The sequence below is a fragment of the Monodelphis domestica genome, chromosome 5 (assembly GCF_027887165.1).
Source record: "Monodelphis domestica isolate mMonDom1 chromosome 5, mMonDom1.pri, whole genome shotgun sequence".
Taxonomy (NCBI): domain Eukaryota; kingdom Metazoa; phylum Chordata; class Mammalia; order Didelphimorphia; family Didelphidae; genus Monodelphis; species Monodelphis domestica.
In genome coordinates, this window is record NC_077231.1 from 124,348,643 (window position 1) to 124,374,461 (window position 25,819).

Sequence of the window (25,819 nt, forward strand, 5' to 3'; positions counted from 1 at the left end):
TTCACATCTGTAAAATGGAAATGCCATTTAAAGGATGGTTAGGAGTGTATAAATGGAGATTTTGAGCCTTTGGGCTTCATCCCCCAGAAGCCCCTTAGTAATTCCCAAAATTCCCTTTTCCTGTGTCCCCATGTTTCGCGTGATTTTTAAGTGACTTCTCCCTCTTCCTCTTTTGGACCAACCTGTTGGATGGGGATGAAGTCAGACAGTTCTTTTGTTTTAGTTATTATTAATAAAACTTTATAAAATATAATAGTTATCAATTATCAATTTTAAAACCCATAGGAGGAGCAAACAAGATAAGGTATGCTAAGTACTTTATAAACTTTCAAGTGCTCTATAAATGTGATTTCCTATTAGATGTATAGGGGAATGCAAAAATGGATGTACCTTCCTTGACTAGATTATAATCTAGTATTGTCTTTTGTTGGCCATGTAACATACTTCTGGACCACTTTTTTATACTATTATTTTTCTTTTTATTGATATCTTTTATTTTACAATACTTTCATTTCCAGTTATATCCCTCCTCCCACCTCAGTGAGCCACTCCTTATAACAAAGAATAAAGAAGGAGGAAAAAAAAAGCAGTACTTCAAAATCAACCAAAGCATTAACCAGGCTGCTTTGGGCCTGGCAGGATGGTTCACAATGTTCCATATTCATAGTCCTCCATCTCTGCAAATACTGTTAATTTTCCTCACAACAATATAGTGAGGTAGGTAGTATAAGCATTAGGATCCTCATTTTAGGGATGAAGAAATACAGGCACAGAGAGCCTCTAAATGCTTTTTCCATTGTCACACAGCTTGGAAAATGCACAAGGAACAGAAATTAATATACATGAGAGCTCAGCAAACCTAATTTGGAAGGCAAATTTACTGCAATAAAAAGAGCCCAAATCAAATGGAAATGACTTTCATCTCATTTGTTGTTAGTGACTACTTATCCTACAGCTTCCCTTCATGAGTGCAAATCGCCAGCAGCTGAATATGTGAATAACAGTCTTGTCCAGTGGAGTAAGAGTCATTTGGTTTCCAAACCAGGAGGACTTTACAGTAAACAGGTTGGGAGACACAAAAATGAGTAGTTATTGTGAGGTGTGGAGTCTCTTCCCCTTCGGGATGCATTAGGAGGTAGAGAAGTGAAAACTGGAAATACATCCCATGGCACTGTATTCCAATCCTTCTTCTGGGTCCTAATTGTCATGGACAACAAATATCTGAAGAAAAAGCAGAGGATCTTTTACCCTAAATCTAAAGCTTCATGAAGTGATTTCTTCTGCATGTACTCCAGAAGGCATCAAGCTTTTGGTCCTGGGGTTGGTCTGTGGCATGAATGCCTTATTTATTCCAGGATGCACAGAGCAACAAAGGCCAGCCAACCCTGAAAACTACCCAGTGGCCTGGCACCAAAGAATATTTATCTGTCCTGCTCTGTGGAAACTGCTGTTCTACCCAATCTAAAAAATTTTCCTGTGAATAGTTCTTTCAATAGTAATCTAAAGTCTCCAGAATTCTGCCAGTATATTTATTAGTTAATATTAACAACTATTCTTCAACTAGATAGATCTGTCCATAATCCTCCATTTTCTAAGAACTCTAGCCCTGAGACTGTTTAGCAAGAGTGGAAAGATTTGAAGACAAAGAATCTGAGTTTGAATCATAACACTGATTTTAGTCAACTTGCCTTACCTCTCTTGGTTACTTAGTTTACTCATCTAGGAAGTTTGGGGGTGGGGGGACAGGAAGAGTGAGGAGGATGGTAAAATAACTTTTGTAGTCAAGTCAATTGCTAGGATCCTCTGACTTTCTCCTTAGTTTCTTTCCATACACACACACACACACACACACACACACACATACCACATTCCTTCCTCTCCCCATCATGTTTCTTTCTTGTAGACCAGACTCTGTTAATAGAAAATCACAGGAGAAATGTGTGACTGGAGGTAGCTCAAGGATCTTCTTGGTCTTCCAAGGCTCTCTTGTCTCTCTTCAGGAGCTGCATATGAATGTGGATGTCTTCTCCCATGGGACCATGATATAGACATTTGGTTGCCTAAGAGGTATAAATAAAAGGCAAAGGGTTAGCTGGAGTCAGCAGTGAGATGCAAGGAAATGTTGACAAAGATTTTGTGAACTGTGGCCCTTTTTCACAGTTCCTGTCCTATCTGCTATCATAGCAGCCTAACTGCCCTCTTTGTCTCTAAACTCCTTTTCTAATCTACCCTGAATAACACTGCCAGACTAATCTTCCCCAATGTCATTTTTATTAGGTAATGATCCTGCTCAAGATTCTCCCATGATTCCCTATTCTTACTAAATTAAAACAAAATTCCCCTGCTTGGTTCTTCAAGAACCTCCATCACCTCTCACTCATTTCTAAACCCTCTTCCATCTAGCTTCCACCCTCAGAATTTAACTGGAACTGCTCTCTCCAAAGTTACCAATGATCCCTTAATTGCCAACTCAAATGGCCTTTCCGCAATACTCATTTTTTGATCCCTCTTCAGCTACCGTTCTCTCTCTTCTCTTGCTCTCTCCTCTCCAAGTTGTGATGTTTCTTCCCTCTGGTTCTCCAATCTATCTAACTGATCCTTCTCAGTTCTCTTTGCTACATCTTCATCCAGGTCACATCCATAAGCCAAGAGTATTCCCAAGACTCTACTTAGTCCTCTTCTCCCCCTGTTCTGTCTCATTTAATAATCTCATCAGCTTTCACATGTTCAATTATAATACCTGCAGATGAATCTCAGATCTATTTATCCAGCCCTAACCTTCTCTCCCCACCTCTAGTCTCACTTTCCAATTACTACTGGACATCTTGAACTAGACATCTCATAGACATACCAAACTCAACATGTTGAAACAACTCATTATCTTTGCATCCAAAACTTCCCCTTTTTCTGAACTTCCCTATTATTATTGGCACTACCATCCTTCCAGTCTTCTAGGATCACAACATCAGTGTTGTGTCATCCAGACTCCTTACCTGCATTCATCTCACTACTAGAGGTAATGGGGGTGGGGAGGGAGTAAGCAATTATATAACAACAACTGTATGCCAAGCACTCTAAGAGCTTTAAAATATTATCTCATTTGATTCTCACAACAATCCTAAGAGATAAGTCCTGTATATCCCAACTTATAATCAAACTGTTGCCAGATCTTATTGTTTGTAACTTCTTAATATCTAATGACTCACAGTTGCAACTCACATGCATCATCACTTCATGTCTGGATTATTGCAACAGCCTGCTGGTTGGTTTAGGTCTGTATGGTGAACCTATGACACATGTGCCAAAGAGGGCATACAGAGACCTCTCTGTGAGCAGGTGTGTTCCCTTGCCAGAGTTCATTACTAGAAAGACAGATGAACTCAAACAGAACTGCTCCCTTCCCCTTTTCCACTGTGACTGATGAAATTTTTTCACATCATCCACCTCTCTGTCCAACAGCCCAATGGGAGCACACAAGGGGTAAGGTGGGTGGCTTACAGTTGGTAGAGCTGGAAGGGAGGTCTAGAGCCACCCCCTCCCCCTTTCCACCTGCACAGAGAACATTCCTCACTTCACCTACCCCTCTGCTAAGCAGCCCAATGGGAGTGTTTTCTCCCTCTTCATATGGGGTAAATGGAGGAGTGGGATGCATGCAGCACTCAGTCTTGGGGGGAGGTTTGCCATCACTGGTCTAGGTTGTCCAGTGAATAGAGTGCCAGGTGTTGAGTCGGGAAGACTTGATTTAAATCTGGCCTCAGTATTTAGTAGCTACATGACCCTGGGCAAGTTGCTTAACCTGTTTGCCTCAATTTCCTCAACTATAAAAAGAGGATAATCACAATACCTAATAACAATATTATTGTGAGGATAAAATGAAATAATACTTGTAAAGCACTTAGCACAGTACCTGGTATGTAGTAAGTACTATATAAAGTTTTTTCATTCCCCTTCCCTGTCTGAAACTTCTCTTTATTCCAACTCATCTTCCATTCAGCTGCCAAAGTGAACTGAAAACACTAATCAACTCTGGGACTCTATAAACTCTAGTGTCTCCTTTTGGCCTTTAGGACCAAATAGAAAATCTTCTGTTTGACTTTTTAAAAATTATATTTTTATATATAGTAAAATATGATATGACAATAATAAAATACATTATTTGTTATAAATATGTAATAAATTATAATAAATATGTTTATTCAAGAGAAACAAATTCTCACATTAGAAATGTCTAAAAATCTATGTCTCATTCTTTCTGTCTGACTTTTAAAATCCTTTACAACTTGGTCCCTTCCTACCATTTCAGCCTTCTTAACTATACTTCCCTCTAAGTTTTTTATGTTCTAGAAAGGCTTTCTTGCTATGCTTCACACATAACATTCCATCTACCAATTCTGTCATTATTCACTGACCTCTCCCATAACTGGAATGCTCCCCTCCTCACCTCTACCTACTGGCTTCTTTGTCTTCCTGTCAGACCTTTCAAATGCTACTTTGTACAAGAAGTCTTTCCTGGTTGCCTTCTTCCCCAAACTGCTAGTGTCTTCCCTCTGAGACTGTCTCTCATCAATGCTGCATGTATTTCATATGTACGTTGTTATTTATCCATTGCCTCCCACACTAGAATGTGAGTTCCATAAGGGCAAGGATGATATTTTTGTCTTTATTTATATCCCCAGCATCTGTTTGCAGTGCCTGGAACATAACTTTTAATAAACATGCAATGTTGACTGATTCCATATTTCCATCTATCCAACACTATTTTCTACTATTCACAAATGTTTCTTACCTTCTTCTCTCCTCTTCCCTCCCCTCTGAAACTCCTTATATCTCTCTGGATCTATCTCAAGTCCTACCTCCTCCTAAAGTCATCTCAGACTTTCAGTCTACACTGATCTCCTCTTCTCAGAACACCGACTGATTGAAGTTGTAGCATTGAGTTTAGCACCTAATTGTTCTCCTTTGTGTATGTGTATATGATCTGTATACATATGGAAGAGAGTATTGTGAGGGTGGGCGTGTGGGTGGGTGGGTTTGAGTGTGGGGGTGAGAGGCAGAGAGACAGAAAGAAAGAGAGATGGTCATCAAGTTCCTCTTATAATTTGTATCCCCCACACACTAGGCATTGAGCATGTAGTGGATTGAGCCATGGCGTAATCTCCAGGCTGACATGATTTTGTGTTTGAATTAGCTCTAGAAAAAATCATTAGAAAGGTAAACATGCTCCCAAAATTGCCAAATCATGATGTACACCAAAGTAAAAAAGAAGTCATTTGGGGATCATTTGAGTTTTAAAAAAAAATTTTTTAACTACTCCAACTTTTCCAGGGAACTGATTACATGAATTTATATTTGTGTTTAGGCATTTGCATTCTCTCCATCTTTTAGATTATAAATTCACTGGAATAAGGGGCAATGTGATACAACAGAATGAACACTGGATTTGGACCTAGAGAACCACTTATGTCACTTACTACCTAACTGACCTTGGGCAAGCTTCCTTATCAGTAAAATGAGGTGATTGAATTGATGATGACTTCTGATATTCCTTTCATCTCGAATTCTATGATCATATGCATTTTTATATTATAAAACCCTTTCAGAATTACATTTCTAAGCTTCTATCCATACCCCAATACCATGCTCTACCCTCCCTGATCTCAGAAACTAAGCAGTCTCCTTGGTCTATTCTTGAGTGATAGATGGCCTAGAAAAAATGAGCACCTCTCTTTTTGAGAGATGTAGGTAGCACAGTGGATAGAGTACTTGACTTGAGGGCAAGTAGAATTGTGTTTGACACTTACTAACAGTGTAACCCTAGGTAAATCCCTTACTTTTATTGTCTCTTTATTTCCTTACTTTCTTCACCTATAAAATGAGGGAACTGAACTGTTTCCTCCAAGAACTCTTCCAGTTCAAATTCCATGTCCCACAAAGTTGAAAGAACTTCAAAGAAAATCAATTTTATTTTAATTTTTTTTATTTTAATTTAAAAATAATTTAATTTAAAATTTTAATTTTAAAATATTTTTAATTAGAATCCCTCCTTACAAAATACCTGACAAGTGGTCATTAAACTTCTGTTTAAAGACATGAATATCATGATGTGGTATGACCATGGAAGTATATAATGGAACTAAAACCTTTTTCCTTCTGGATATTGGGTCTCTATAATATAATCCAAAATGGAATTTGCTGGCTATTCCTAGTTTTGCTTTACTCCTAATCAAATTATTTCCCCCAGTTCAATTGATTTAATAACCAAAGATAAGTGGAAAGTAGGAAGGACCAAGAAGTATTAAGGACTTGTAAGAAGTTTAAAGAAAGGATGATTGACATATTTTGTTAACACCAGAAGATATATAAAGTTCTCCATCAAAGCTGATGTAAGTAAAAGACATCTAGCCCTTGGCTAGTTCATGACTGGCCAAACTCCTGCGATATGAACTCTCTAAGCAATAGTCATCAGGAGAAGCAGGAAATAGCTGTTAGAAGTGTGACTCCTAGGGGGCAGCTGGGTAGTTCAGTGGATTAAGAACCAGTCCTAGAGACAGGAGGACCTAGGTTCAAATGTGGCCTCAGCCACTTCCTAGCTGTGTGACCTTGGGCAAGTCACTTAACCCCCATTGCCTAGCCCTTACCATTCTTCCTCCTTGGAGCCAATACACAGTATTGACTCCAAGACAGAAGGTAAGGGTTTAAAAAAAAAAAAGAAGTGTGACTCCTGGCGGAAGTGAAAAGAGGTGGCTGTGGGAAAAGACCCAACCTTGGAGAGGTGGGAAGAAAAGAGATTTCTCATCACTATTCTATTGGCCATTATAGCTTGCAATAGAACTACTCAACAAATTGGAAATACCACATCCAGTAGGGAATAGACCCAAAAGTCAAAATATTTGAGGAGTGTTTGCTCTATGAATTGAGAAGAGAACCAGTCCCAGTCACTAAGAGTTAAGCTGAAGAGACAAATAGGTCCCAGGGAGCCCAACTGAGTGACCTCCCAGTGGAAGAAACATAAGAACATCATGAGAAGGGATAGGACATTTGGGCCATACAGTGCCAAAGACATAAGTTGCCTGGTCCAAATTTGTTCCCTACATGTGTGCCTCTATTTGTAAAGCATAACCCAAGTGAGTGCCCTTCTTCCTACTGATTTGGGTGCAGTTGTGAGAAAGGGAGCCCCAGATTTATTGAGAGAATATTTCATTGTTATTCTAAAGATGTCAAACTCCTTTGATTCTAACTAATTGTGTTGACTAACTGCTAAAGGTAAACTACTGGGGTGTCTTGAGAGTTATCATTTTAACAATGTAGACCCATGGAGTACATTGAACCTGAGAATAATGATCCCCTGGATACCCAATTTGTGAGTATGAATTGAGGAAGGTAGTCCCAGAGGAGTTGCTGTACTCATAAAAGAAATACTAAAGTAATAGTGTTTGTCACAAGTTAATAAATAGAGAATGATTGGGAAAGAGCCTCAGGAAAAATGTTGGCAGAACTTTTCTGAAGACTCCTTTGTTTTGCCTTCCTTGAAAGAGGCAGCCCCTCATACCACAAGATGGATTATTAGACTTCTTAGACAGAAGAAACTAATTATTTTGTAACCAAAATTTTTGTTGCTGTTCAGTCATTCAGTTGTATCCAACTCTTTGTGATTCCATGGACCATACTCCATACTGTCCATGGCATTTTCTTGGCAAAGATACTAAAATGGTTTTCTTTTTCCTTCTCCAGTGTGTTAAGGCAAACAAAGGTTAAGTAAATTGGCTAGAATCTCACAGCTTACAATTGTCTGAGACCAGATTTGAACTTGTCTTCCTATCTCTAGGCCCACTGAGCCATCTAGCACCCTCTAATCAAATTTTACCTAAGATTTTTTTTCAAAATCCTTACCTTCTGTCTTAGAATCATTACTGTGTATTGGTTTTAAGGCAGCAGAGCAGTAAGGGCTAGGTAATGGGGGGTTAAGTGATTTGCCCAAGGTCACATAGATAAGGAAGTGTCTGAGGCCAGATTTGAACCCAGGACTTCCTGTCTCTAGTCCTGACTCTCAATCCACTGAGTCACCCAGCTTCCCCCACCTCAGTTTTTTTTTTTTTAAACCCTTACCTTCCGTCTTGGAGTCAATACTGTGTATTGGCTCCAAGGCAGAAGAGTGGTAAGGGCTAGGCAATGGGGGTCAAGTGACTTGCCCAGGGTCACACAGCTAGGAAGTGGCTGAGGCCGGATTTGAACCTAGGACCTCCCATCTCTAGGTCTGGTTCTCAATCCACTGAGCTACCCAGCTGCCCCCCACCTCAGTTTTTTTTAAAGAACTAGAAAAACTATGAAACATCAGTCTATAATTTCTAGAACAAAACTTGTCAGAATACAAATTATAGTCAGTTTCAAGAAACTGTTTCTTCCCTCCTAACCCCATAGTAAATTAGACTAGTTTTTGAGGAAGATAAATAAATGTCCCACAGAATTCTTTGTGCACCTATCTGACTTGTCCATGTAAAGAAGAAACAAATGTTTGCAAAATTAGACAGATTAAAATAGAGATAGGTTATACAAAGGAAGGGTTCTATATTCATTCTAACTATAAGATTGTAAGAGGTCACAAAGATATGTGTATCCTGAGTTTGAAAAGATAGATAATGATAATGATGATGTTTAAGAAAGATGGATGATTCATAGGTAGATGGGTAGATACATGACAGGGTAATACATAGATAAGAGAGATATGTCAAGAGATAGATAGACAATATGCATATAGATAGAAAATGCATAGATAATACATAAATAAAAGATATGTAGTATGAAATTGGAATCTGTTACCCTAAAAACTATGATTCCCAGCAAAACTACAATTCCCAAGAGCCCACTCACTTCCTGTTGTTACCTGCTGGCATAGATAGGAGATAAGTTGGGTAGAGTTCTGTGTCTAGCTCTCTTTTGCTTCCTATTGGTGGCTTTGGTGGAGCAGGCATTTTGAGCAGATAGAAAAACTTAGTCAAATGGTTCTATTTTGTCAGATAAACTTTAAAAATATAATATTTCAAGTACTGGATATTAATTTAACTTTTACATTAGATCGGTATTAGATGATACGTAGATGATTCATAGATAGATGACAGAGTAATACATGGATGACAGATATACATACAGAGACAGATAATATATATAGATAGAAAATACATCAATAATACATAAATAACAACTATGTAGATAGATATTAGATAGTCAGATGATACATTGATGATTCATAGGTAGATGGGTAGATAAATGACAGAAAAATAGTAGATAATAGATACATAAATACACAGATGATAAAATAAATATATTTACATAATATGTATATAGATATATGATACATAAATGAAAGATAAAAGGCAGATAGATTATAGATGATGTGTAGAAAGATGGTATATAGATAGGTGACATGTAGATAGATATCGATAGAGAATGTAGATAGATTAGATAGCTGGATGACACATAAATGATAGATAATATGTAAAAAGATGATAGATGACATGTAGATAGTTATGACATAGATAATATGTAGGTAGATCAGGTAGCTAGGTGATACATAGATGACAGATAGATTGATGGATGGATAGATGATACAAAGATAGATAGATAGATAGATAGATAGATAGATAGATAGATAGATAGATAGATAGATAGATAGATATGTGTGTACTGAAGAGAGCAGAAATAGTTCTTTCCCTCTCCTAAATGTTCACTTATTTCTGCTTTTTTTTTTTTTGCAAAGAGCAGCTTTTTTTATTTTTACTTTCTTCTTTTAGAGAAGAGCTCGAAGGGTACTTGCTCTTTATCAAGAGTTCTTTCCCTGAGGCCTGAGAGGATTAGAAACTCTTGATTTTTTTCTTCCTAAACAGGAGTCCCAAAACACACCACAGCTAGAAGCCCAGGAAAGGTATCTTTATTTCTCCATCCTATTTTCCCAGCAGTACTATTGCTGCAAGTCACAGCCTTCTCTTTTGTCCCATAATTCTATCTTTGTGTTCATATATGTATCTTTTCCTGCTGCTAAATCCTACCTCTTTCATCTGCTTTCCTTGTATGCATGTTTTTTTCTCTGGTTATGGTGTATGTGCCTTACTATTGGAAATTAAAGCAAATTTCTTAATGCAAATTAATTATCTGATCTGAGTTAAGCTCTCACTGATGGCTTCTCTGTGAGCAAAACATTTCCTAATAGGCCCAATATATATTTTAATTCGATATGTTTAATAAATCTACATTCCTGTTTTCAAAGTAAGACCTATGAATTATTGGGTACAATCTGTCAAGATGCACATTCACCGAAGTGAAAAGAAGATCTCAATTTCATGAGATTCATGGAATATGTGTAGGAAAAGCATATTAGCAGGTACAGTGTATATGCCTGTAATTCCTCTATCAAGAAGTCTGGGGCTAGAAAACCATTTGAGCTCTGACATTTTGAGCTGCAATAGGGCTAAAGTTGATCAGGTGTTTGTACCAGCTGGAATCAATATAATAACATAAACAATTATGTATAATAATATATCATTTATATGGTACATTAAGGTTTGCAAAGCACTTTACAAATATCTCAATTTATCCTCACAACAATCCTGGGATATAGTCATTTTCATTATTATTATCATTCCCATTTTACAAATGAAAAAACTGAGGCAGAAAGAGGTTAAGTTAAGCCCAGGATGGTAGAGCTAGCAGACGTTTGAGACAAGATTTAATCTTGTTTTCCTGAGTCTAGGTCCAGCACTCTGTCTACCATACCACCTAGATGCCTAGTGTTGAGAGGAGGGTATAAGCAGGCTTCCTCTGAAGGAGTGAAGCAGCCCAGGTCACAAACTAAGCAGATCAAGGCTTACTGTTGATAAAGGAAAGGAAAGGAGAGGAGAGGAAGAGGGAAGGAGTTGAAGAGAGGGGAAGAAGAATAGGCCCTGGATAGCTGGGGGGAGAAATTGGGAGAGGAAAACTGAAGAAAGAAATTTAGATGATGTAAAAACCAAACATATCAGTCAAAATTGATTTTTATTTTTAAAAAGAAAAAGCCCTTTTTTATGAAAGGAGTTCCACTTCCAGTGACTTTCATCTCTAAATGATTTAGATCAGTGTGTGCCAGAGTGGTTGGTGCAGGCTTTAAGGGAAAGATGAAACTTCAATTGACACTAAAAAATGGGGAGGATTTGAGCCCAGCCTTGAAAGAAGGGTGGATGCCCCAGAGAAATTCCCTCGTTTGTACTTATGGTTGGCAGTCAGGATATGGCTTCAAACATGGCACAATTCAGTGCACAGAGAAAGCAGTCAAAAAAGAGTAACTCCCTCAAAAGTGGTTGGGGAAATTTCCATGACATCAAGCCAGCAGAGAGTTGAAGGCCTCCATGCTCACTTGTCCCAAAAGAGGGCAGAAAGTGGAGGTTACTGAAAAGATGGTAGGTACATGCCTACTGAAGACCCACTGAAGCCTGTAATGGTTTTGAAGGAATGCAATTGTTCTACAACACAATTACCTGTGTGGCTCTTCTAGCTCTATGCCATAAGATCATAGGTATGGAGCAGAAATCATCAAATCAGATTTTACAAATGAGGAACTGAGGTCCCCAAAGTTAACGGTAAGATCATACACATGCTCCATCCTGCCCATATTTGGCAAGTGATGCTATCTGGGTGGTTTCTTACTTATTAGCCTGCTAAAGAGTATATTGTGAAAAACCACAGAAGAATCTAGCTGTTTGGGGGGAGCTTTTGGATCCTAAATCCTGTGGTTCAGAGGAAACCTCACTGTTATCAGTGCCTGCTCTGCATTTTAACACAATTCCTTTTGACCTTGAAGGAAAAACTTGGTCCATTCCACTGAGCAGGACCCAAAGGATTTTATTTTACAAGATCATTTACTATGGAAGTCTGCTAGTAGGGCTTGTTTTACAACTCTGGAACTTCCCTTCTCTACAAGGCAAACCTGTCAGGTCAAAATGTCCTCCGGGACACCAAGCTCAGTTTAATTTCAGAAATCAGACTATACCAAAGAGAAGGAAAACATTAGCCCTTGCAGCAATAGAGAAAGTGGCATAATTTCAGTTACTAAGAAGAAATCATTGGCATTCATCTGGTGCTTTTAAAGTTGGCAAAGTGCTTTACTCATCATATTGTCCCATGGATCCTCAAAGCAACCCTATGAGGTATGTACTATTATTATGGACAGTTAGATGGAACAACGGATAGAGGGCTGAGTCTGGAGTGAGGAAGACTTATCTTCCTGTGTTCAAATCTGGCTTCACACACTTACTAGCTGTGTGACCCTGGGCAAGTCATTTAACCCCATTTGCCTTAATTTCCTCTTCTGTAAAATGAACTGGAGAAGGAAATGGCAAACCACTTTAGCTTCTTTGCCAAGAACCCCCCCACACACACACACTGAAAGGGTTCATGAAGAGCTGGACACAACTGAAACCAAACTATTATTATCCCCATTTTACAAATGAGGATACTAGAACTCAATGTCACATAGGTCATTTGTGTTTGAAGATGGATTTGAAATCTGGTCCTACTAATTTAAGTCCAACATTCCATCCACTTTGCCACACTGTCCTTAAGTAGAGGAGGAGGAAGAAAGGAGCACCACTAAGGGAGGAAAAACCATAAGACCTTTTTAAAAGGTCGTATTCCCATGGTGGAATTCTGCTGCCTGTATTGTCTATTTAGGGAAAGCCCCGCCTCCTCTCTGCCACCAATCACCCTAGGCACAGAGAATCTGCAATGAGATCTACTGTAAGATTATGCCACAAAGAAACTGCAAACCTGCAGTCACTGGGATTTTATCCAAGACAACTGTTCAAGCAAACGGGGGTATGTACAAAAGGCGGGGAGAGGGGAAACATGAGTAAAAATAAGTCTTTGATTTGAATGAGAGCATTATAACTAGCATGGACTGGGGTGAGGGTGAGAAAAAGGAATTGTGAACAATTGCCCAATCATTCTCTATCTCTCTGTCTCTGTCTCTCTTTGTCTCTTTCTGCCTCTGTCTCTATTTCTCTCTCTATCTCTGTCTCTTTCTGTCTCTGCCTCTGCTTTCTCTTTCTCTGTCTCTTTTTGTCTCTGTCTATGTCTTTCTGTTTTTCTGTTTCTGTCTTTGATTCTGTCTCTATACCTATCACTTTGTCTCTCTGTCTCTGTTTCTCTGTCTGTCTCTGTTTCTCTGTCTGTCTCTGTTTCTCTATATGTCTCTTTCTCTGTCTCTATCCCTTTCTGTGTCATTCTGTCTCTGTCCCTTTATCTCTTTGTCTCTGTCTCTCTCTTTCTCTGTTTCTGTTTTTGTCTTTGTTTTCTCTTTCCATCTCTGTCTCTGTCTCTGTTTTTCTGACTCTATCACACTGTCTCAGTATCTGTCTCTTTGTCTCTGTCTCTCACTGTTTCTCTATCTCTTTTTCTGTGTCTCTTCTGTACATCTCTTTCTGTTTGTCTCCCTCCCTCTCTCTCTCTCTCTCTCTCTCTCTCTCTCTCTCTCTCTCTCTCTCTCTCTCTCTCTCTCTCTCTCCTCTTCCTTCTGTGCATGTTCCTCCTCTCCTTGATAATCCCACTTACTTGTTCAAAGTAGAATCACAGATCTGAAGATAGAAGGGATATCACAAATCATCTTATCAGACCTCTTCATTTTATGAATGAGGAAACTGAGACTTCTGATCATCTGATTTGTAAAATTAATGAGAAAGACTGTTCAAGGACATCATATGGATAATCACTGTCCTAGGAGCATTTCAGGCCCACAGTTCTGTCCTCCCAGAAGAGAGTTTAGAATGTCTTAGGCTACTGGTGGAGGGAGGGGTTGTGGGGAGAAGGAAGCATGTCAGGAGAAACAGGTGAGGCAATCATTGGCATGATTCAGGTTCTTTTAATTAAGAAAGTTTGGGGATCAGAAGAATTTGTAATGAGAAACAATAGACTGGGAGAGAATGAATTGGCTGTTCTAGTAGTTGGGTTAGGGTCTGACTTCAGGCCTAAGACATAACATAATTTCTATAGGGGGGTCAAGCAACTAGGTTGATAAATAAGTCAGGATAAGTTAATTGTGCCTCAATGAAAAAAAATTAACAATGGAATTGATTATTTCTTCTTGAGGCTCCATGGACTTTTTTCTTCCTTCCTCTAATGCCCACCTTCTCATTACTAAACTTCTCTCAGAAGGCAAAATTAGAAGCTAATTTGAAATATAGAATGTTAGATTTGAGGGAAAACTTCCTGATGGCAAGAGTTTGTTGTTCTTTGTCATTCAATCATTTTTTAGCTGTGTCCAACTGCGTGCGATGCCATTTGAAGTTTTCTTAGCAAAAGATATTGGAGTTATTTGCCATTTCCTTTTCCAGCTCATTTTATAGATGAGGAACTGAGGAAACAGGATTAAATGACTTTTCCAGGGTCACAAAACTAGTAAGTATCTGAGGCCAGATTTGATTTCAGGAAGATGAGTCCACCTGATTCCAAACCTGGCACTCTATCTACCATACTACCTACCTGCCCCCAAAAAAGACTATCAAGGGAAGTCATGTTATTACTCTTTCAGTAAAAGTTTTTTAGAAAAGGTCTCAAAAGTGACCCTGAGCAAGACACTTAACCCCCCATTGCCTAACCCTTACCACCCTTTTGCCTTGGAACCAATATACAGTATTGATTCTAAGACAGAAGGTGAGGATTAAAAAAAAAAAAAGTCTGGTGATACCCAGTGAAATTGCACATCAGCTACAGGAAGGGTGGGGGAAGGGGAAGGAGGGAAATAATATGATTCTTGTAACCAAGGAATAATGTTCTAAATTGACTAAATAAATTTTTTTCAGCAATATCAAATATTTAATGGTAGAAAAATATTATTGAAAGCATCCTTCTATATGAATTAGAATTGATGACAATCAACCCACAGTTTGATAAACCTCAAAACATAAATTACCTATGAAAGAACTATATGATAAGAACTGACAAAAGACAAAAAGCAAGATGACATTCTGACAAAAAAAAATATCCCTAGAAAAACATCCTTCTCTTTTTTTAAAACATTATTTTATTTTCAAACATTATTCATTGTAAACAAAGGTCATTTTATTTTCCTCCCACCAACCCTCCCATAGCCGATGAGCAATTCCACTGGGTATCACATGTGTCCTTGATTTGAACCCATTTCCATGTTGTTGGTATTTGCATTAGGGTGTTCATTTAGAGTCTCTACTCTAAATTAATTTTTAAAAAAGTTTGAAAAATGGAAATTGTCTCAAGGAGCAGCAATATTCACTAAAAGTCTCTTGAATGGAAATGGAATAGTTTGATTTTTTTTTTCCAAGGTGACGATTTGTTATTCAGGTAATCAACAAAATTATCCTTTATGCATCTCGAGATATTCTTAAATTTTCCCTTAGATTTCTCCAAATCAAGCAACAGTAATTTCTAAAGCCCTGGCCTTTTATTGAGGTGGTTGTGTGGTATAGGGGGTGGAGGACTTGGAGAAAGAAACACTAAATTCTGTCTCACTTAATCTTAAATTAAGCCAAGTCCCTTAATTTCTCTCACTTTTAGGAGAAAAAAAGTAAGCATTTATAGAGCCTACTATCCGCTAAGCATTGGGCCAAGAACTTTTTTTTAAGTATTATCTCATTTGATCTTTACAAGAATCCTGTGAGATGGGTGCTATTATTATTCTCATTTTATAGTTGGGGAAATTGAGGCAAACAGAGGTTAAGTGATTTGCCCAGGATTAGTAAAGATCTGAGGCTGAATTTGAACTCAAGTATTCCTAACTCCAGGCCCAGCCCTCTCTCCATTATACCACTTAGAAGCCTCCTATAGAGATTAATAAAATGAAGATCAATAATAACTTGTTCTTCACAAAACTATGAGAAGCATATGAGATGACTTCCTAGACAGACAGGACAGAGAGACAGACAGATGGAGGGAGAGAGAGAGAGAGAGAGAGAGAGAGAGAGAGAGAGAGAGAGAGAGAGAGAGAGAGAGAGAGAGATGGATAGACAGATAGATACATTTAGGTAGACACAAATACATATAGTACTTTTGCAAACCTTAAAGCACTATCTAAATGCTAATTGTTATAATTGTTATAATTGTTATTTCCTGCCCCTTGTTGATTTCATGGTTGTTCTACCAACCTCCTTTCAATTTCCCACAGTGCTCTCCAGTTGGGTAGAACAACTCTATAAGATGAAGGCTGTGTTCTCCTAAAAATATGAATATATAATGAGAGAACATCCCCCTCAAAAAGAGTGGAATGGAATCTGGAATGGAACTCCAATGAAATCTGGGACTCTTTTTTTTCTCCTGTTCTTTGATCACTCTTCTTCCAGTTCTTGATCCATTAGTGTATGGTCGCTAAAGTTCTGCCTTAATCCTTTTCTCTTCCCTCCCTATCCTCTTTCCCTGTCAACTTTGCTCACTCCCATGGCTTCATAGGATTTAGAACAAGGAGTAACATTAAAAATGATCTAATCCAACTATCAAAAGTCATAGATGAAGAAACTGAAACCCAAATTTTTCCAAGGTCTAAAAGGCAACAAATAGTGAAGGTAGGATTTAAATCGAGGTTCTCTAAGTTCAGATGCAGTAATTTCACTATTAAGTCATGTTGCCTCTCAACTATCATCTCTACATGCATCATAGTATCATAATTTACAGAGAAACTCTAGAAAATATCTAATCTGATCCTTTTATTTTAAGGTTAATGAAACTAGGACCCAGCAACATGGAGTGAGTTGCCAAAGATTAAAAGGTTCAGTGACAAGACTGGATCAAGCCCACCACTCTTTCCATTGAACTATATCACTCTGAAATATTTATCTCTAGTCTCTTCTTTCCCAGCTTCTCTCCATTTATTGCCCTATCATTTTTCTCTATGAGAACTCTTAGCACGATTTGCATCTCATTCCTTACCTTTGGTAGATGATACTTTTCACCGTTTTATGAGATAGTTCACTGCTTAATACCCTCTGACATCCTCTTCTGGAATGTTTCACATGTGAGTTGGAATTCTAAAGTAATGTTGCCCTTTCACTTGGCAAAAATATCATGTATTTTCTAGTTTATTTATTTATGGTAGGTCAGGGGGTCCTCAATATGGTGCCTTTCTTACATTGGTTAAATATTGTAAGAAATAGTGGTAATTAAGATCATGATGTATGCCATTACCCATACTTCAGCATGAACAGTTTATTGAAAAATATCATGTTGAAGCTTAGGATCATTAATCAAGAGTAGGAGGGATCCTAGAGTTTACTTGGTCTAAACTATTCCTTTTTCTGATAAAGAAACTAAGGCTTCCATGTGCCTGCTTTCACAATGAAATCACCAAGTATCAAAAAATATGTTGAAAAACACATGGAGAGTTTCATCAGCTGAAAACTATAATAATAATAATAATAATATTTCTCTACCTCTTCATCCCTTGATGTTATACAGGCAATAATTATCCTCACAATGCCTGGTATATAATAAGACCTTAATAAATGCTTGTTGACTTATTGACTTATGGTGGTCTTTTTGCCTATGTTCCTCAGCAATGCAAGAATAACAAGTTGCCATTAATGCATAATTATTCTTTTGGTTCAGTCACTTAACTAGTTCCAAATCCTCCTCACTGTGCTATACATCTCACTTCTTTCCATACTGCCTATAAAGATATCATGAGATATCTTCGTCAAGTCTCTTGCTGACATCTAGAAACATAATGTTTATGACATACCTCCAGTCTACCACTCTAATAATTTTGTTAAAATGATAAATTAGATTAGTCTGGTATTATCTGTTTTTAATGGATCCATGTTGTTTTTATAGTGATCACTGTTTACCTAAGTGCTCACAAACCCTTTAATTATGTGTTCTACTACTTCATTAGCAATCAGTCAAGCTTTCCATAGAAGAAATCTAAAACCTATAGTTTGGAGAATTTATCTTGTAAAAGATGCCTTTTGAAAAAAGAAACATTGGCTCAACTCTAGTCTCAACAGTTTCCATAAAAAATTCCTAACAGTGGCTCAGCTGGTCTATCTACAAATTTGTTCATTATTCAGGACACTGTTTGTCCTGTTCTGGTGCTGTATTGAGGAGAGTTAGGTGTCTTTCTGTTACTTTACTCATCTTGGATTTGTTTTTCTTATTCAGTGTTACTCTCTGTCTCCCAAGCTAAAGCATATTTTGAGTAGAGAAATAAGAAGCAAAACACAAATAAAAAGTTGTGGCTTTGTTCTGCCATCTATTACCATCATCCCATCCACTCAATGTCCTGTTTTCCCCTTGATTTACCTCTCATTTACAGCATGTTTAAAATCCAGTGAATGTTTCCAGCTCTTGCAGTAGCATCAATAGACTCTATTCTTATAATCTTGTAGGCATGTATACACATATATGTAAATATGTATATGCATATATACACATATATGTAAATATGTATATGCATATATATGTATAATCTTCCAGGACCAACCTATGTGGGCTCTGTGAATATTTGTAGTCAAATTTCAGTGAAATTGAGCCACTATTCCTCACAAATCACACCTCTAAAAATTCAAAACCTGCAGATTTTGTGACACAGAGAATCCTCTAAAAGGACAGTGAGGCAGAGAGGTGGCATCTGAGGGAAAGCCTGAAATTATATGAATAGTATGTCAGGGGCAGATAGAGCTAAAACTGGACTAATAAACACAGATATCCAAATTCCCTAGAATTCATCTAAAAAATACTTGACAGTATGTGATCTAGTTCTCGCTTTCTACTAAATAGATATCATGGTAAATAAGCTGATATAAAAAAAGAAAATCCTAAGATTTTGAATATAAAGTGTATTTCATCTTCTCCTTTAAATCATCCATCACAAAGGAGGTTTGGAGTACATTCTCCTTCCCCTAGGCAATATTATACAGTTAAATTAGCAGGGGATAGGGTATCTGTTCTATCAACCATACACCATAAGACTGCTCATCCTTGTTGTTTCCTAAGAATCTGACCTAGCAATTATATTGGGTGTATGGGGGCAGGAAGTATTGCCTATGACAAGGTTTTGTTCAGTGTGATTAGGCAAAGGAATGGGGCTTGAAGGGATGGGAAGGAGGGAGGAGCAAAAAAAGTACAACTATATATAATATACATATTGTATATGTAGACACACATACATATTTTTGAAATACAGGAATATGAATATGTTTATGTTTCTTCTTAGTACAATGCCTTTTACCCAAAGGATCATCTCAGTCTCTCTGTTTTTCTCTGCCTGTGTCTCTGATATTCTGTCTTGTGATGTCTCCATTTTTTCCCCTATATCTTTGTCTCTCTCTGTGCCTGTCTTTTTTCCTCTCTCTCCAGCTCCTTCTCTATCCTTAGTAGTATGAGCAGAAGGCAATTTTGTACATAGAAATATGGTATATCAACTGTCATTAGAACATGAGAAGGATGATTACATATTACAGGGCATTCCCCGGCAAACCCCATTTACATTTACCCAAGAGATAAAACCTGGTGTCGTGGCATAAATGGTACAGCTGATCCCAGCTTTAAAAGACAGATGATGCCTAAGAACATAGGGTCCCCAAACTCCCTCCTCACAAATAAACAGCTTTCTCTCCCTCAGGGATTCAGATGTTATCTAAAGAACTAGATTGTTGTTGTTGTGGTAACACCTACCTTAGATGAAACAGCAGCTCTTACTCCCTCCTCTCCTGTGGGATGCAACAGGAAGAGCACAAGTCTCTATAGAGATGTATTGATGCTCTTGCTGGAAGTCCCCAGAATTTCCTTTGGAGCATTGGTTGGGTCCATGATCAGGGACCCAGATGGCCTGGGCATCACAATCTTCCCAATGGAGTTGTCCCACTGCTACAGCAACAGCTGTAGCAACAAAGACCCAGGAAGCAGACAAAAGCATCAGATGAATACAATTAATAAACTTCACAGAAACTAGGCTCAATCCTTGGTCTCCAAAGATGTTAGCCTATGAAACTTTTCTTTAATGTCTTGTTCATAAGGAATTCCCTTTAGCAGGTGGGAAGTTCTCTGAAAGGAGGGAGGATTTACTTGGTTTCTCTCTATTAGGCCTGACAGCAGCCATCTTCTGAGGAGAAAGAGCCATCATTCTGTCAGAAAGATTCTTACCAGTCTCCTTGCCAAGTAAGACTCCTCCCTTCCAAGGCCTTCCCTGTGTCTTTCTGGAGTCCATGTGAACAATGGTTTCTTGAACAGTTGACAAGCACACAGGTGAGTGAAGAGTAAGAGAAGTGACTAAGGACATTGGCAGGTCAGGCCTGGGAGATCAGGGTGAATGAAGGACCAAAGGAAGTTTGAAGATTCATTTGATTCCTGTCGGGAAATCACTACATGCCCTGCCCTGGCCACCAGTAGCACCTAAAAGAATATATCAAGGTCTCTCTATTCAAAAAATCAGAACTGTGCAATCTCTTGTTTACCTTGGCTGTCCTGGTCAGAAGATATGAAAAACAGGCTGAAAGGAGTCCCTGCAAATAGCAATTTTCCACAAACCTTTAACTTCATATGTGCACTGTCTTAAAAAGGAATATTTTGTAATCAATTATATAAAGAAAGATTCTATTTACATATCACATATTTATCCACTGTCAGGAATATTCCTTTGTCCTTTGTTTCAGTTGTGTCCAACTCTTCATGACACCATTTGGAATTTTCTTGGCAAAGGTACTGGAGTGGCTTGGCATTTCCTTCTCCAGCTCATTTTAGAGATGAGGAAACTGAGGCAAACAGGATTGAGTGACTTGCCCAGGACCACACAATAAGGGTTTGAGGCCAGATTTGAACTCAGAAAGATAAGTCTTTCTGACTGCACGCCCAGAATTGTATTCACTGTGCCACATAAGTACCCCTTGTCCCCATGCTAGGTCTTTAATGTTCTCTTCTCTAAATAGCCAACAGAAACAGAGGAAGAGCTTCAGAAAAATGACTTTTATCTAAGGGCCTGTTCCTGTATCATAAAACTATTTTTCCCTAGCCATAATTCAACTTCAGGAAGCTAAAGATTTTATTCCTTGTCTTTGAAGGATCCTGGCTTTGTCTGACTAGATAGTCCCTTTCCTCCTTCTAAATAAATGATAAAGTAAGGATTGCCCCAACCCCAGGCCTAAGGAAGAATTTTTAAAAGTTCACGGATTCAAATATGTTTCTTTTTGACATTCTCTTTTCTGTTAACTTTACATTGAATCTGGAGACTGATGAAGGGAGACAAGAAGGAGGGATTATTCCTTGGTTAAGACTGAGAGAGAGAAGGCAAAGATTAAAATGCCAAAGTCTGTTAATAAGATCACATGCTTGCATAACATCATCTCCAATCTGACCAAAGACTTTCATTGAGATATTTTACGAGTTAGGGAGAGGAAAGGATTATACATCCCATTTAAGAGATGGGGAAACTGAGGTATAGAGAGGGAAAACAATTTGCCCCAAATCACTCAAAGAAGTTAGAATGGAACTAAGTCTTCTAACTGGGGCTGTTCAGTTTCTAATCTAGTGTGCAACTCATTAGAATAGTCTTCAAAAGAACATTCATCATCAGACACACCCACAAGAAAAAAGAAGTCTTAAGTAGTTCCAGCCTTAGGGGGAAAAGTCAAAACCTGGATAACAGTCTTTCAGGTTTCTGAAATTCACACAGAACAGATAAGAGTAATACTGCACCATATATCACAACAAAACAAAGGTTACCAGGTAGCAGCTACATGGAGGACCCAATCTAAAAATTTCGGTGAATGACAGTCATAGGGTCACAGATTTAGAGTAGGGAGAGTCCTCAGGAATCATCTAGTCCAGCACCTCACTTTATAGATGAGAAAAATGAAGCAAAGTACTGACCATATTTATATAAATAATAAGTGGTTCTGGGTTTTGAAGCCAGATCTCAGATGTCAAATTTAACATTCTTTGTATATTATCTATAGTTACTATCTTAACTCTATAGAAGACATAGCTCAGAGGAGCAAAATTCACAGATGCTCAACTAACAGAACAAAAGGATTCTAACAATAAGACTGCACACCGAGGATCAATGCTAATTTCTTGAAATTTGTATTTCCTATTGCCCATGAAAATGAAAAACACTGTATAGATGCAGAACTATTTACTTGGACCACTTTGCAACATCCTTGCATCTGCCAATCTGGCAGTTTAAAGCCAGATGTTTGCTTAAGCAAAAGAGGCATCCCCAAGTTTAAATGTCCAGGTAAAAGGAGGGTATGTGAGTTTGTGTGGCAGCTGTGGAGAGCTTGTCTGGGCTCTTGTATTGGGCTTGTCTGGCAGTTGAAAATTGCTACCGTGTAGCACTTAGGGAAATAGAGAAAATTGTTCTATGCACCAATGTTACAACCCTTCAGAGGCAACAGAACTGATCCAAGTTGGAAGAAAAAAAAAACTTTGGGTTTTATATGATTCCATTTTGGTGTTTCTCTGGACTTGATGATTCCCTGGTCCCCATTTCCTTTGCATAGGAAGGCACTTGCATGTAATCACTACTTGGCTTTGAGAACCAATCCCCCTGGAAGTGGAGAAACCTGGACCAAGGGTTGCACTGAGCATAAACAAAAGACAGGTGCATGTTTGTCCCAAAACACACACACACACACACACACACACACACACACACACACACATCATCCTATTGTTCTTAGATTGCTCTGTACATCTAAATGATCACGGTAGATACTGAAATCTTTCATCCTAGCTAAACTTAGGAATGATTAGAATGTCTTAGATCCAACTTAGATGCTAAAGGCAGGATCTTCTGATCAGGCAGATGACAAAGGGCACCATATGAAAAGAGTAGATTTGAATAAGCTATTCCTGATCTTCCATTTTTGGATGGAAATTCAGCAGATGAAAACTAAGGTTTGGAGTCTTAAAATGGTCCCAGAAATTCTAGTTCTTTTGAGACTAAGACAAAGCATGGGGAATTAGTCTTCAGAGAGCATATGTAAGGGAAGAAGATATGTACTATATAATTGTTAGGAAAGTAAGAATCATCAGATGACATTAGTGGAAGTATATCATGAATTTTGGATTATCAAGAAGCAATCCTTATGGTCACTCAGTGGATTTCAGGGGTCCGGGCAATAGGGTTTCAACCATTTGGTCACTTCAGTTAGAGGTAGTGATGAAGGACCTTGGTTCTACATAAGGGTGACTATGAAGCTAATGAAATTCTTTATTGTTCCCTTACCCCTAATCCCCAACTTCTCCCACTCAATAATCAAACTTCAGTTAGCATCCTTTTTTCTGCATAGGCCCTGTGTGGAGTGGAAAGGTAGCTGGGTCTCCTTTCTGGGGCAACCTCAGAGAAATCTGGTTTGCCAAGTCCCCCACCTACTCCTTTCAGATCTGGTACAGGCTGCCCACATGTGACATGTGTATATTGGCCTTGCTCCTCTTGCTCTGTTTCACGATGGTAGAAATAATTGAAGTTGGAGACAATGACAGGTACAGGTAGGGCAATGGTGAGGACACCTGCAATGGCACACAGAGATCCCACAATCTTGCCTCCTACAGTCATAGGGTACATGTCCCCATAGCCCACTGTGGTCATGGTGACCACTGCCCACCAAAAGGCATCAGGGATGCTGGAAAATAGTGAATCGTCATCATCTGCCTCAGCAAAGTAGACAGCACTGGAGAAGAGAATGACCCCAATGAAGAGGAAGAAGATAAGGAGTCCAAGCTCCCTCATGGAGGCCTGCAAAGTCTTGCCCAGGATTTGGAGACCTTTAGAGTGTCGGGAGAGTTTGAAAATGCGGAAAACCCGGACCAGGCGGATAACTCTTAGGATTGCCAGGGACATTGCCTGCTGCCCATTCTGGCTGCTGCCCCCTCCTGTGCTTCCAGGCTGTTGTTCTTGCTGTTGCACCAACTCTGTGCCCAAGGTGATAAAGTAAGGGAAGATGGCCACTAAATCTATGATATTCATGATGTTACGGAAGAAGGCTGGCTTGCTAGGGCAGGCAGAGAAACGAACCAGCAGTTCAAACGTGAACCACACTATGCAAAGGGTCTCTACCAGAAAAAAGGGATCTGTGAAGAAGGAGGCAGACTCTGTAGGACCCCCAAGTGGGATCAGTTGGTTCGATGGCCCCGGTCCTGATACAACTCCACCTTGAACGATCACACTGGGATTTAACAGTTTATATACTGAGTGGTCTCCCTCATCTTCTTCTTGGCTCCCTCTAGAGGCTGGGCCCCCCGAACTTACCCTCCCACCATCACTTCTACTTCGGGGGTCTGGCCGGAATTGAGGCAGAGTTTCCAAGCAAAAGATAACTATGGAGATGAGAATCACCAGTACGGAGACGATAGCAATACCCCTAGCTGGGCCTGAGCTCTCAGGGTATTCAAAAAGGAGCCAGACCTGACGCTTGAAGGGCTGAGAGGGCAAGGGCTTCTGGTGCTCACCACCCTCTGGAAGGCAGCCCTCATCCTCCCGGAAGGCCTCCAGGGCCTCCTCCCCCAGCTGGTAGAAGCGGATCTCCTCCAGGAAGATATCCAGTGGCACATTGACCGGTCTCCGCAGCCGGCCCCCAGACTGGTAGTAGTACAGGATGGCGTCGAAGCTAGGCCGGTTGCGGTCAAAGAAGTACTCATTGCGCAAGGGGTCAAAGAAGCGGACTCGGCGACCAGGGTCTCCCAAAAGCGTGTCAGGAAACAGAGAGAGGGTGCGCAATTGTGTCTCAAATCGCAGCCCCGAGATGTTGATCACCAGGCGTTCACTACTGCAGCAGCCACCGCCACCTCCAGCGGACCCAGGAAAGTCTCCCCCACCCTGTTGCTCCTCTTCGGGTCCCCGAACCTCCCCGCGAGCAGCCAGCGCCAAGGTTGTCTCCTCCCGCATACCGCCTACCACGCTGTGCGCCCTTCCACCAGCGCCCACTACCCGTAAGCGGGTCTGGCTTACCAGATGTGTTGGAGTGGAGCTCCTGGCTTCTTTCTTCACTGGGCGGGGCTCCTGATACCCTTTCTCTTTGATCTTGACCTAGCCGCCTATGCGCTCTCGGTTCCTATAAGACTAGCGGCTGATGTGGGGATACGCTTGTCGAGATACCTGGATCCACACCTTGAGATGCCTGGAATTGGACGCCCGAGTCAAATGTCCGATTTCGCGTTTTCGGATTTCTTAGGTGTGGGCGCTAAGACTCCTGGATCCCCCTCGGGTTGGTTCAGCACTTCCCAGCGCCCACTGGGCGCTGCTTCAGAATCCACAGTGATGCCCGGTCCAGAAGCACAAGATGCGCCTCCTCCCTCTCCACCAGCTGTGGCTTCTGCTGCCTCCCGTAGTCTATTGCACGACTCACGCCTAGCTGAGGTCGCTGCTAACGATGCCTCCTCTCCATGCCCTCTTCCCATGGGCTCTGAATGGCCTGCTCCGTCTAACCCTTCTGTGGAGCCCCGGAGCGCGGGCACCCTAAGCCCCAGCGCTCTAGTTTCCGCTGCTGTCACTGCAGCTGCTGCAGCATGGCTCTGCCCTTCCTCTCTCACTACACTCGCGTAGTGACGCGTTTGGCCCCGCCCTCTGCCCCCTCCTACCCCACCCCCAAAGCACACCCCTAATCCAGCCAAGGACTGCCCACTAGTTGGGGCCGAGTGGAAGGACACAGGGACAAACGGACACACCTCCTCCCTGAGTCAGTATTCCCACATAACCTGACACACCCCCTTCTCCTCACCCTTCAAATAAATACCCAGTACTACACCTCTACCCCTCAATCTACAATCTCTTCTTTCTTTCTTGGGACCCTTCACAACATCGTCGTGCCCCAGAATGATTCGTAGAGTCTGCCTAAAA

The 25,819-nt window shown here is 39.9% G+C and overlaps 1 protein-coding gene across 1 annotated transcript; it reads right to left on the reverse strand.

Moving 5' to 3' along the window:
• Nucleotides 1–455: 455 nt before the first annotated feature.
• On the reverse strand, nucleotides 456–25,563 carry KCNA6 (potassium voltage-gated channel subfamily A member 6). The gene is made up of 3 exons (XM_056799273.1): nucleotides 19,660–25,563; nucleotides 1,865–2,060; nucleotides 456–1,221 (listed from the first exon to the last, which is right to left on the reverse strand). The coding sequence occupies exon 1, from the start codon at nucleotides 24,866–24,868 to the stop codon at nucleotides 23,240–23,242; it is 1,629 nt and encodes a 542-aa protein (XP_056655251.1). The 5' UTR covers nucleotides 24,869–25,563; the 3' UTR covers nucleotides 456–1,221; nucleotides 1,865–2,060; nucleotides 19,660–23,239.
• Between the last annotated feature and the right edge of the window lie 256 nt (nucleotides 25,564–25,819).

Excerpts from the sequence above, each read along its gene's own strand:
- KCNA6 (XM_056799273.1), bottom strand. The coding sequence starts at position 24,868 with ATGCGGGAGGAGACAACCTTGGCGCTGGCTGCTCGCGGGGAGGTTCGG.